At 38.7% G+C, this 13,498-nt stretch overlaps 1 protein-coding gene across 2 annotated transcripts in view; it reads left to right on the top strand.

Annotated features, from left to right (window-relative positions):
* ARHGEF10 (Rho guanine nucleotide exchange factor 10) overlaps positions 1 to 13,498 on the top strand; it is a 110,496-nt gene that overhangs the window by 10,450 nt on the left and 86,548 nt on the right. For both annotated transcript variants that reach the window (XM_077174979.1, XM_077174980.1), the window contains exon 2: positions 2,538 to 2,613. In XM_077174979.1, the coding sequence (XP_077031094.1) occupies positions 2,577 to 2,613 (37 nt within the window). In that variant the 5' untranslated portion in view covers positions 2,538 to 2,576. The remainder of the gene's footprint in view (positions 1 to 2,537; positions 2,614 to 13,498) is intronic.

The following is a 13,498-nucleotide window of genomic DNA, read 5'->3' as shown; positions in this document are numbered from 1 at the left end:
GAAAACACCTGTCTTGAGTGTATGAGAGAACATTCAGAAGTCCCTTTCAGCTTAATCTGAGCTTTGGTTTTCATGATTATTGTCTAAATGCACCTGTAAGCTGTGCTGTGTAACTCTGTTAGCAGGAGAATCAATGGGAAAAGCTCTTGAGCTACAAATGCAAATGTACCATATGCTGCTAGTAAAATTAAGTAGTCTGCCTTAATCTTGATTTAAACATCTTTGAATTAGTTCCCCTGCCTCTCAAAAGAGGAGTGAAAAACTTCTCTTTGAAATATGGTGCTGTTAGAGATCATTCATAAATGTACTGTCTGCTACATAATATGGCTATTATTTTCTTTTTGGAGGGTATTAATGCAATCTGTAATACACAACCTCTTTCCTGCTGCAGGGTTTTTCTCAGCATCTAAAAAGTAGTGAAAAATATGTGAAGCTTCAAAATGAGTTAATGTAACGGATAAATCAACCCCTGAGGCATTCTTAAGGGAGAAAGTGTATCTTTCTTCTTGTGAATAACTGCACTGTTCAGATGGGAGCAAGCAGGTCAGTGGGTAGGACTCTAACACTGGGTCTGTGTCCTTCTTTCACACAATTCTTGTGTAATTCGAAGAATGTCACTGTGAGCTAGATCAAAATGGAAATCAAGCTCCATGGCTCAGCTCTGTGTCTTGTTAATATTTGCTGGTAAGGAAGGAATTGATTTTAAAAAATAATTTTTGGAAGTTAACTTTAATAGATTTTTAAAAGCTTCCATCATATATTTAAAGAAAAAAATCATTCTGAAATCGTTTTAGCTGCTCTCCTAAAGATGCATTTGGAAAAGGTGTTGAGACTCACTTTCAGAGGTTTGCTTGGTATTACATGTGTCACACTTGAAAACCTATGCCCCAGTCATGAGCAGCTTAAAAAAAATTCAGGAAAATAGCCATTTCTTCAAACCATAACTATCACTTGTTTTGGCTGACAGTTTTGGTGTGGCAGGATGCATTCCAGACATCTGTAAGCAGGAACACGCCTTGGAGCTCTGCAGATATAAACTGTAGAGAAGCTTTAGAAGGAGCACTGTATAGTGAAAGCATATCATGGAATTTATTGTGTTATTGACAGATGTTGGGTGAATCCTTTCTGAGCCTTGGCTCTGAAGCTATTGATTTTGTCTAGAACTGGATTAAGAGTTACCAAAGCTTAAGACACTTTAAAAGGGAATTTTGTATGCTTAGTAAATGAAGTTGTTATGAATTGTCTCATCAAAATAGGATCTTGTGCTGCCAGAGTTGTTATCCTTCCTGGCACATCTGTCCTGATAATTCACCCTTGCAAACCTTATGTTAGGGAGGTGAATTGCCTGGTGCCTCCTAGGGTTGGATCCTTTTTTGAAGCTTTTTTTTTTTCTATTCACTGCCACTTTTTCTGTAAGTGGCAATTGATTTGACCTTTGAATCCCGATCCATTTAGTTTAATATTTTGCCACTGTACCCTGAATTTCACTGTCTCCTTCAACTTAATCTTAACATATTTGGGCTATGGAGACTTTCCAAGGGCTTGGGCTGTTTTGTTGCCAGCAGAAGAGGTAACTTCTTCAGATGAACATCTATGGGCCGCTCAAGAGTAGGACAGAAAATTCAGCATTGGCTCTTCCACTGTCTTTTGTAGCTCTTGGAAACTTACTTTTCCTCCTCAGCCCTATTTTGAAATCTGTCTTTTTGACATGCTTTCTGTTGAGTTAGAGTGAAAGTGGGCTGGGGGCAGAGTGTGTGCTTTGCTTAGTACAATATGTTTTCCTTCAGGATGGTACTGGAATCTCACTATTAAGCAGCATTTTGGGGAAGGCGGGATGATGGCTCTTACGGTTTCTGGGCTTTGCTCTCTTCAGTTGAGTATTCAGTACCAAAGTAGGGGAATGCTTTGTAGAGTTATTCTTTTCCTTAAAACATGAGATCAATGGCATTTGAGAAAAGAAGATGAAAGAAAAGATCCTCAGGAAGTTGCTCGCTAGTACTTCACTCTCCTTAGGAAAAGTGGAAGTAAAGGGACTCAAGCAGAATTTTTAAGATTAGCAGAACAAAAAAAAAAATGGAAAGAAGCTGTGTACAAACTGTATAGTTAAAATTCGTTATTTTTGATTGCTGAATAGAGAAAAGCATCATGAAAACTGATAAGCTTCCTAGAATTTTTATCCTTCACCCCTTCATGAATATTTTGCGATGGACTATATACTCCAAACAGACATTGAAATAACATATTTTAGTAATCTCCTTGTGATTGTCACAGTGGGAACTGCAGAGTACAAAATAGTTTAAAAACTTCGTCTTTCTTCAGCTGGTTTACTGAGATCATTAAAAGAATTGGCTCCAATACTGAGGGCTGAGTACATAAAAATTTGGACTGTGTTCATATTGAAGGAAGAAGCCAGGCAAATTTCCTCTCTTCCATAATGGTATTAGCTAATAGGTATGAGCTTGGCCAAATTGAAAAGGAGTGTCTCAATATTTGGAAATTGTGTTCATCTAAAAAACATGTTCCCTTCATTTTTGCAGAATTTTCCAGCCTGCTAAAGGTGCGGTGGATATACTAGAATGGACACAGAGGATTTCCCTCCACCACCACCAGAAGGTAATTGAAATAGTTTGGAGTTTAAGGCCAATTTTTCTCTAAGAATTTGATTATCTTTCCAGCATGGGCACAGTGGGCACAGTGAGTTTACCTCTGCAACATTCCCTTTCCCCATATCACCCTAAGGCTTGGTCCCATGGTATTCTGTTGAAACATGAGCTCCTGTCATCTACCCTCTCTTGTTTTTGGTCTTCACTCACTGGTGTAGTTAGAACATGACAGGAAAAAACATTGGAGCAATTGGTCCTTGCTCCAAAATATGTGTTTTCTATGTCAACTCCTTGTAGTCAGAGCACAGACACAGAAGAATATTATGGATGCTGGACTAAGGTCTCAGTGCCCCTTGCCTGTTGTATCCTGGTGGCTGGATGGCCTCTGGTGTAACCCAGGTTTCTGAGGGCACAAAGGTAGGATCTACAAAGACACTGTCTCACTGCCTTTTGTGGTTTTGCTCAAAGAGAACGTTGCATATGGTGATTTTTTTATCCTCTAAGCACATCATTGTGTAGTGCTTGCTACTACATATTTTAATACTTAACAGGATTTGGCTTTTGGTAGCTGGATTTTGAGAGACTTCATAGAAGTATTATGTCCTTGTTCTAGTCATCCCAAAACATGAATTTATGGAGATCTGTGGTTGAACCTGCTTTTATTTCAGTTAAGTTGCTATTATAGTTTGTGTAGATAGGGATTTTTCTGTAAAATATTATCTGTTCTGTATATAGGACAATATTACTTATAGACTTGCACTTTATTATGTATGTTGATAGATGTATGTATTAATATATAAAAATAATATACATTGTTACGTATAAGACATTTCACTCAATGTTCACACAGAACTTACATGAAGCCATTTGAGTATAAAAGCAAATTTAATCTTAGTTTTATTCAGCTTTAACTCTTTAGAATTTGGGAATTGTCATTCGAGATCAGAACTGCTTTCTCTCTAGGCACTGCCTCAGATAGAGGTCTGTTACTAGATACTGCCTAGGGAGTTGGGAGTGTGAAAGAAGCAGAAACTTGTGAAATCAGCTTTTAATGGGTTAGATTTCTGGCCAACATTATTGGCAGTTTCATTTATGCTCTGAGATATCACTTAGATTATTGTTGGCAGCAATTCCTTGGCTGTCTGTGTCCTAATCCATGTGGTCAGGACCCTGAATTTAGCTCAGTTTTGTTTAGTGACAGTTACTTTGAAACTATCTCTATGGGATAATCCATCTCCAAAGCAGTGTAGTGCTGTAGGGGAAGAGCCATCCCTAAGGAATCAATATTTCCACTTGAGCAGAGGCTGCCGTTTTTCAAAGACAGCCAATAACTGCGGCAACAGCTCCAACTTTGTGCAGCATTTCAGCTGTGGGATAGATGCTCTGACAGGATTTCAGGGTGATGCAGTTCAGTGCACTTCCAGAATTCAAGTTCTTTCTTGGCAAAGGTTTTTGTGACGTGTAGAACTATGTGCATCATGTCCTTATTTTCAGACATGTCAGTTCTTAAGAGGCTGGGATTAGATTTATTTAACATAAATTGAGATTCTGTTATACCTAATCTTGCATCAATATCAATTGATACTTTTTTTTGGAGAGCGGAGGAGAAAGGAGCAGGGGGATGATTTTGAACAGGCCCCCCAGAGACCAGCACCAATCCTGACAGAGTTAAAAAAATGCTTGTTTAATGCTCTCAGGCACATGGTATTATTCTGGGGTGGCTGTGTGCAGAGCCACGAGTGGGACTTTGATGAGACTTATGGGTCCCTTCCAGCTCAGAATATTCTGTGATTTCTCTCTCATCTGAAAAAGCTTTTCTGAAACTAGTGGAGCATGTATACTTTTTTAGTTTGCCATTGCTAACTCTCTTAAAAACCTATGAAAGGGATTATCAGTGATAATGACACTAAAAGACATTTTAGTTCACTACCTAATTCTCATTACCTGTTTTGCAGGTGGAAAAAAGGTAAGGATTTGAGGGCCAGTATGACAGCAAACACACATAACAACTAACAAACGAAGGCTTATTTTGCCTGCGTATACAGTGGCCATCCATGTATCTGTTCAGGAGGGGTGAGCAGCATCTGTCAGTGCCTTTGGACAGTGAGCACATGGGTGGGTTTTCTGAGCTCATAGTGGGGATGAGATTCCTGTTGCAGAACCCTTTGCTACACCATTAAAAAAAATTCTTACTTTTGGCATAATGATTCTAAAATCCCACACTGGGGCCACAGATGAAATCAATTGCTTTTTTGAAAAGAAAGTTCTTATGATATTGTGGGAATTTTTTTGTTTACTTATTTTTTGTCCTAACAAAGATAGCTGTAGTGCTGAAAGTCACGTGGGCTCCTTTCTACAAGTGTATACCTTGCACTATAAATCTCAGCTTTATTCTTGATGATTAATTTTTCTATGGTTTTGCCAGGTAAATTCTCCACACTTATTTTTTATCAATTTTTTAATGCATGCAAAGGGGAAAAATAGTGGTAAACCTTCATCTTTGTCATGGGGATGTTGCAAGAAAAAAGATGAAAGGTTAAATAATGTGTTTTCATTAGCCATAGCCATCTGTACCTTGTTTAAGTTAAGGTGCAGTAAATGTCAATAGTGAAGCTGCTTCTGACACTACTTGGTAAGGAAAAACGACATGTGATAAAAGAATGGAATGTAACATATTTTATTTGTTTTAATTTATTCTGCTTATGCAACTTTTCTGTTCATAAGTGTTTGGACATTCCATTCATGCATTGCTAATCAGGTAGTGACAAGTCTGTGCTGGTTACCTTTCCTACCTCAGAGCAAATTCAAGTAGTGAGCAACTTGGAAAAATTATTACTGTGTGTTCTGTCCTCTGGAGTTCTTTAAAAAGAGCTTCTTCTTCAAGCCATGATTAAAAATTTCCTAGTATTTTTGTCAGTGTATGTTGAGGGAATGTATGTTTTAGCAAACAGGGAGCAGTTGGAGTGGGGTAGATGCAAAGGCTTCCTTAGCTAAGAGTAAAATCCAAAAAAGTACTTCCAAAATGGATACTTGCAATGATAGTGCTAGCTTGTGTTCCCTTCTTTAGTGTGTCTGTACGTATGAATTTAGGTGTGAAGTGCAGGTATTTAGAATTTCTTACATAAAAGAATTCCATGGCTATCTTGTGAAATAAAATAGAGGATGATTCTTGTTCTGTCATCAAAAAATTCCTTTCTTGAAAGCTAAGTGAAAATGGCAGATCTTATCGTGGCTGTAAGTTGTAATTATGCTTTTAATTGATTGCTGTAGTGGACTGTCCTTTACCAAACACATTTAGACAAGAAGAGGATATGCTGTGGACTGCAGGCTGTGGAGGGAGGAATTACAAAGCTGGTAGTTCTAAGAATGTGGCATCCCATTGAGTCTGTTGTGTACAGGACTTACCTTCACACTGAACAACTGGGACTGGAGGCTGGTTGCTAATGTTAGGGTGGTGTTTAGGTGTGATGGATGGCCTGTACTTGTGCAATTACTGCTTTATTAGCAGATGTCATGTCTGGCCGTTTGTCATTCCTCTACTTGGAGAATATCTGGTGATCTTGCGAAGTGGAAGCCCTTTTCTTGAAGCGAGGGCTTTAGAGGCGTTTATCAGAGCGCGTTTTCAAAGGAAACCTGTGTGTGTTTGCTTGGCATGATGGTTGCCTGAGAAACAGCTTCTTGCCCAAAGGAAACTGAGGGTACTTTCTGTGACAAGGAGGTTTAGTTTCATTGTCTCTAAATATGTCTGTTTCTCACTCTTTCTAGTACATGGCACTATGCCTCAGATGATTTCTCTGTGAAAACTATTGGAAAGCATTGGTTGTATTTCCTCATACTGAGTGTACTTTTCTTTGTTTCCCATTTATAGAAAATTAACATAAATGATGCATTAAAATTTTAAAGTGAAATACTGAAATTTCAGTGTTTGTACAAGGACATTGTGAGAATCAATTTGAATGCATAGTATTGCCAACGATTCTTTCTACCTTGAGAGGGAATCATCTTCATTTGAGAAGTATGAGAGGTACTCTTAAGGACCAAGTATAATGGAGAGCTGGATGTTCACTCACCCACACCTCTGTCCCCAGTTCCTTGGGTAAAGCTAGATAAGAAGCCTTGTCATGCTGAAATTTGGGATTTAAGATGTTCTTTGAAATGAAGTTGTTTTTTCTAAAACTGGTGGTAAACTAAAAATATCTCATAGACATCTATTTTGTACACATTTTTGTATAAAAAAACACCTCTCTAGACCAATGAGTGGGATATTTCTTTGCTCCTAATATGGAGACATGTAGAACAAGGAGACCAAGGACTTAAATCTGGACATCCTGTATGCAGCTGAGTGCTGTGATTGTGTCTTTCCGCAGTTATTTTTTGTTGTTTCCCTGTCAGGGCCAGAACACTAAAATAGTCCTTGCCTCTCTGTTCCTGAGAAGGAAGTCTGGCCTGAGTCCTTGGGTAGGAGTGAAGTATGCTCTCATAACTGAACTGTGAACTGTGCTCTCATAAAAATTTCTGCTGGGATGACCTTACATATTATAACCAAAAAAAACCCTTAAACAAAGAACCCCACCAACAAACAAAAAAAAACCCCACCATCCCCAAAAAACTGAAACTCAACAAAAAACCCACCAACTTATTAAAAAAACCCTATTTTCTTAATAAGGAGCTGCTGGTGAGCTGCTGTGTTTTGCTGTAGAGATGACTGTATTTCTCTGCCAGAGGAGCTGCTTTTTATTCTGTATCCTATATGTATCTCACACTATTTAGTTACTATTTTTTTACTATTTAGTGAAAAAATTCATAGTTTATTTATGTTTTAACAGTTTTAAGCGGCTAATTTTGTGACTGAGACAAGAGGTGGTTAAATTGGGCTTTTTTAATATCAACAAGAGAAGCACTTGTATGTTTTATGATTTAGTTTCTGAAAGTACAAAACATTGAAGACCCTAAGATTGTATTTATTTACTCCGGTTGGGAAAATAAGGCATTGCTTAAATTAAGCTGCAGATACGAAGGGAGTTGGTCTTGGGCTAAACAATATTGTTAGGTATCTATTTTCAGCATACAGACAGTTACAAATGATTGTAAAAAGGGAGCCAAGATTTCAGGAGAATGAGAACAGAATATGAATTGTAGTTATGAATGGCTCCTTGTTTTTGAAACTGGCAATAGCTTGCTGGTTTCTGACATCCCATCTGTAACAGAACAATTTATTTATTTCTAAAGGTCACATTTCTCTCAGTAAATGAAGGACAATGCATTGTTTAAGGTAAGGATTAATTATTTTATGTGACAATTCAGACAAGCTGTGTAATGAGGAGTAACAAGAAAATTCCCTTTGCAAAAACCATTTATGGTGTCACATGTCACTCATAATTATGTATTTTTTCTTCTAGCCAAGTATATTTGTGTGTTGGAAAAAACAAAAAAAATAGAAAATAAATAGGTTTATAAATAGCTTATTTTTGGTTTTAGTAGCCACAAAGAAAACACTGTATACATAGATGTAATTATATCTTATTTTATTATGAAGAAAAATGGTAAAAACTTTGCTAGATGTTTAGAACATGTTAAATGATGTTACTGTTCCGGATTTCTTGGTGGGTGACTTCATTTCTGTTATATATTTGGTGTTTTCTTTCTAGATAATAAGATGTAGTTGTTTTGTTGGGTTTTTTTCCTGTTTACTCAGCTGCTCTTTAAGGTGACTTGACTTTACTTGCTAGGTCTGTGTAGGGACAAGGCCCAGTCATGTTAATCAGAAAGAGTAGTTGGTGATGAGATAAAGGCCTTTCAGGGGATTGCAGCAAAACTTGATCATTGGTTGGTGGTAACTACTGTTGGTTGATTGGTAACTAGTGTGGATTGCTTTTAGAAACCCCAAAAATTGTAAAGGAATTTATGCTGATTTTTGGGTATTCTTTCAATGAACAGTTGAAACTAAGCTCTGAAATTTTAATTTCAGTGAGCCGACATGTAAGAAGAGGGTGAGTTATTTTTTTCTATACTTCTTTTGCCTTTTTAGGACTTGTATCTACCATTAGCTGGCTGGAATAAACTGCTGGCAAAGAACTGAGACATTTTTCATTTTTGAAGTTTTTTACTTCAGTTTCACTGAACTCAGTAAATATTCACTAACCATGCCTAAAGCCTCTGTAATGATTCTACTCTAGAGTTTACAGAAAGATTCACTTTTTTATAAATTGTTATAATTCTCTTACCTTGTGCATGAGCTTGTCTCAGATAAAAGCTTGTCTGTATTACAATAACTTAAATAAAGTGTATGAATTTTTGAATGAGACATTTATTAGGTGCTGCTTGCTTTTCCTGCATGCAGGAACTGAAACTATGCCTAGTAATCTGAGGAAAACATGCTTGTTAAACATTTTTGGGAGAAGACTCTCCCAACCCCCTGTATAGATTTTCTTTTTTCTTCATCATTGAAATAATTTTTCTAGCCTTACCGTATTTTCATTAAAATGAATACAGAAAATGATTTAGTAGGGTTGTTGAAGAAGAAGGGTTGTTGCAAGAAAATCTTACTGTTAAATAGTCTGTTGTTGAGTTCAGTAACTTTGTTTAGGGGAAAGCATGATAGTTTCTGGATAACCTTATGCTGGTAGAAGTTTCTCTAGGGGCTGGAAGGGAAGATGCCTGTGCTCCTGTGCCATGGGGATGCTAACTGAAGGATGACTTCCCAGTCTCTGTATTTCCCTGGCAAGAGGAATAGAGGGAAATGCAGGTGCTGCCCTGGGAGCAGTGAATTGGTTAAGTGTTATTTGTCCAGAGGATCTTATCAGTCTCCTGTGTTGCAAAGGGAAGTAGAAGTAAAATTAACTTTGGCTGGGAATGCTGTTTTCCCATGCATATCAGATGGTGACCCATTCCTATTTGCATGAGGAGAACACTTGCTAACTGTCTTGGGTCTGGCTGAGATGGAGTTCATTTTCCCCACAGCAGCTCTCTCAGATCTGGCTGGCGTTGGCTCTGCTGGACGTGGGGGAAGCTTCTGGCAGCTTTTCACCACAGCAGCCACCACTGTAGCCCCTGGACCACCAAAACCTGGCAATGGAAAACAAATACACAAAACCAATTCTTAACAAGGCTTTTTATATTGGAAGAAATTCCTTCCTGACTTCCATCTGGACTGGCTGAAGGTCTGAATCGTGATGTTTGCTTATGGTGGTTTTCTTTGACCAGTCTTGGGGCCAAGACAGAGCTTCCCTCCCTCTCCATGGCTAATGAAAGGGGGCAGTGAGAAGGGCTCTGAGGCTGTTGGACTGAAAGGTCCCAAGGAAACACCATAGTTGCCCAGTATCCACTGGTGATAGGATTTCTGGTAGGAGATGTGTTAAAAGGGTACTGTAAATTAGGATTTCCTCAGAGTTCAGTGATCTAAGAATTACTGTTTTCATGAGTAATTCTTCTTTTGCTTGAATTCCATTGGCTTCTTTTTTTTTTTTTTTTGAGATAAAAATGGACATTACTATGTTAGGGAAAAGAAGATCAAGATGTGTTCAAATAATAATTAAAATAAATACTAAGAAAGGGTGCTATAAAACTCCCTCCTCATTAGTTGCTGAGATAATGGATTTGTCATTTTTTGCATATATTATGCTGAGTTTACAAATCGGTCTATCTGATTAGTGCTCTTTAGGCTGGATGAAGGGGTAACCACAGAAATGAGGAGGTAAGAAGCCATCTGAAATCCAAAGTATTTCCAGTATTGTCCTGGATTTACAGGACATAACCATTCTGTTCTAGTTCATACTTTTTTAAGCAAAAGATACAGTAAATTGCAGAAAAATTTAATACCTAGTTTGTTTCTTTGTCCAGAATTCATCAAGGGGAAAACACAAATAGTTAAATCTTAATGATTTTTAAACATGTGAACAGGTTGCATGCAGTGCTTGGAGTGTTAGAGGAGCTGTAATTGTTGGGAACAAGGAACCTTTGGCAGTGTGTGTCCAAAAGGACACCCAGATTGCTGGAGCTGCATGCATCCTCTGACCCTGCCTGGACTGTTGCTCCAGAGGTGGGCTGAGCATGTGAACAGCTGTGTGTCAGCAGCTGTTGGAGTCAGAGGATTTGAGGTCTTCTAAGTGCTGCTTTTGGGGGGACCCAGTGAGTGCTTAAGGGTTGACATTGCTAGACAAAGGGTTGTTCAGCCTGGACCAATGATCCAGGATTTCGGCATCCCTTTGCTGAAGTCATCCAAAAGTTCACTTAGGAAATATGTACAATTGCTGGCAGGCTGGAGGGAAAAACACGACCCAAAAATGAAGTTCTTTGCTAACTTCTTAACCAGACTGTGTCATCCTGGTAGAAAGATGTTGCTAGAATGATACAAGAGCTCAAAACTCAAGCTTTTGCTCTGATTGGCTTTCAGTTTTTCATTAGTATGATGGTCAGTTTATGCACCCGAGCTGTATGCTTTCTTTCAGTTGAGGTGGGATCTCATGCTCCCTGTTTCAGATCTCCAGGGTGTATCTGGCTCCCTTCTTCTTCATAGGGTTCCCAATTACTTTTAAAGAGATTTTGGTACAAAGTATTGCTAGATGATTCAGCAGTTTGATATTGTTAATTAGAATTAAATAGACTGTATTAGAGAAATGCATATGCTTCAAAGCATTAAATGGCAATTGTTTCAAAGTAAGAGTAATTATTTGGAAAACTAGATATTAATAGTTAAAACTGACAGAAAAAAGAAATACAGAAGTAAATAACAAGCCAGGCTACTCTCACTGGTGGAATTTTCCTGAAAAAAATTATTTTTTCATAAAAATGTCAACTACATGGTCAAAACTGCATTTTCTAAAAAAGTTTTCTGTTTTTCCTTCGTATATAATCTGTGCCTTATGGTTAGCTAACATGCTTGCAGTACCAGAGATGGATATTTAATTTTCTCAATGACTTTGTAGTTGTCTGCCGTTTGATTTCTGTTTTGTTGGAGCTCTCTGGTTTTCCTGTGTGGATTGTCCATTTGCAGCACATTGTAGGTGAGTTCAGCAGATCACGTGTGCAGTTGCTGAGGCTAAACTCAGCTGCACAGCCACCATCAGCAGACCTGTTGTACCCCAGCTCAGCTGTCTGGTGGCATTTATACCAACTCACATGGGTGACTTTGAGGGTACTGAGGGTTATTGGTATTCCTTGAATACTGATGGAAAGCTAGTAGCCTTTAGTATGGATAGGTGATTTTTAGTATAGAGAGGAATCTCTCACATATTTATGCAGAATTCCAAATAATGTCTGTACAGGCTTTCCTTACAGCACCAGCAAAATTTCTTGGTATTTCTTGGAAATTCGTATGTCAAAATGTGCTAATATGTTGTCATCTTATTGCAGGGGATCCATACAGTTGTCTCATCACAAAAGTTTCATACCTTCTTGGTGTTTCTCATGGGCAGCTCCTCAGAGCACTGACTCTTTCTTCTTCACAAAGTAGCCAACTCACTCCAGTTCTCTTCTCAACAAGCCACCCCACTCTTTTATAGCACTCTTCTTCTCATTGCATACAACTGTGGCCTGTTAAACTCAGGCCTGCTCCTAATCTTTGATAATTGGCCCAGCTGCAACTCCGTAGGGGTAAGATTACTTTCTACACTATCTTTATTTTCTTCTATTCTATCCCCCTAAACTAATATAGTGCTGAAGTGGAAAAGACATCCTCAGGACCAGGCTTGATCTGTGTTTCTAGGGGTGATAGGCAATACCAGTGTGCTGAGTATTTAAAGTAAATGGCCATAATACACTGATTTTACGTAGCTGCCTTTCTGGTTAGCGGGTAGCCAGCACTGAAAAGCACATTGAGGCTTTGCAGAGGAGTACAAGTCTGCTGGTGTTGCTCCTGCTTTTCTCTGGACTGCATGATTCATGTCTTAATGCTGTTATTTTAGACTTTTGATTTTCTGCAGCTTAGTTCTTTTAAACTTTAGGTAATTAAGACTTAAATTTTTAGCACTGTGAGTAGTTTGTAAACTTCAGGGTTTTGCTATTTGTAAATCTCTCCTAACATCCACAGACCTGGGCTTTATTTCAAGGAATGCAATTTTTTTGGTATTAGGCATGCTGTAGTTAGCAGGCTCTCTGAAACGTGAGCAGGCAGATTCATTACTCTTCTGACTCTGGTTTTGAATTTGTTTTTTTATCCAGAAGAACAATATCTGTTGTGCATGCTCAACAACATAATTAGCATGTAGTGTGTGTATTTGCAAAATACTAAAGAGGCATTTGTACTTATTTCTTTGTTATTTATTTGCAGGGAAAGCCTGTTAATTCATGTGGTTTTGTCTTTGTTTCCATCACTGGAAACAATTTTTGCATGAATGTATACTCTTCAGTTTGGTTGGAGGTTTTTTTGTAACCGTTTTCCACAGAGACTGGTAATGCTGACATTGTGGTCATGCTTTGGATGTGTGTGCATGCTGTGTGTAATTAGCAGCGTGCTTGTACCACAAGGACCTGGGCTCCCTGCAGAGCCAGCTTAGCACAGCTGTGAGAGCAGGGGGAATGGGTGCAAATGAGTGCAAAGGGAAAGTCCTTGGCTCTGACCCGCTTCCCATGGGAAGGAGCACTCGTGTGTTTTTATGTGCACAGTTCGTCCTACATGTTTTTTTCCCCTAGAAAAACAGATACTTTCCACCTGTGTGACTGTGTGAGGAGGTGCTTTATGGATGCCAGTGGTGTGCTGGTGGCTGTCCCGTGTGCCTGGGAAGTGGCAGTGCTTGTACAGCTCAGCCTTTCCCCTGCAGGGTCCTCCCTGCCCTGCACAGGTGCTGGTGCAGGTGTCCTTTCAGAAGGGCAGAACAGTGATGTGTCAGCTGAATACCAGAGTGAAAGAATATTTAGCTGCAGGTTTCTCTCCTGGAAATGAAGAATTAGTGGTCACA

The sequence above is a fragment of the Agelaius phoeniceus genome, chromosome 3 (assembly GCF_051311805.1).
Source record: "Agelaius phoeniceus isolate bAgePho1 chromosome 3, bAgePho1.hap1, whole genome shotgun sequence".
Classification (NCBI taxonomy): domain Eukaryota; kingdom Metazoa; phylum Chordata; class Aves; order Passeriformes; family Icteridae; genus Agelaius; species Agelaius phoeniceus.
Note: the sequence above shows the minus strand (reverse complement) of the source record. Positions and strands in the feature narration are given on the sequence as shown.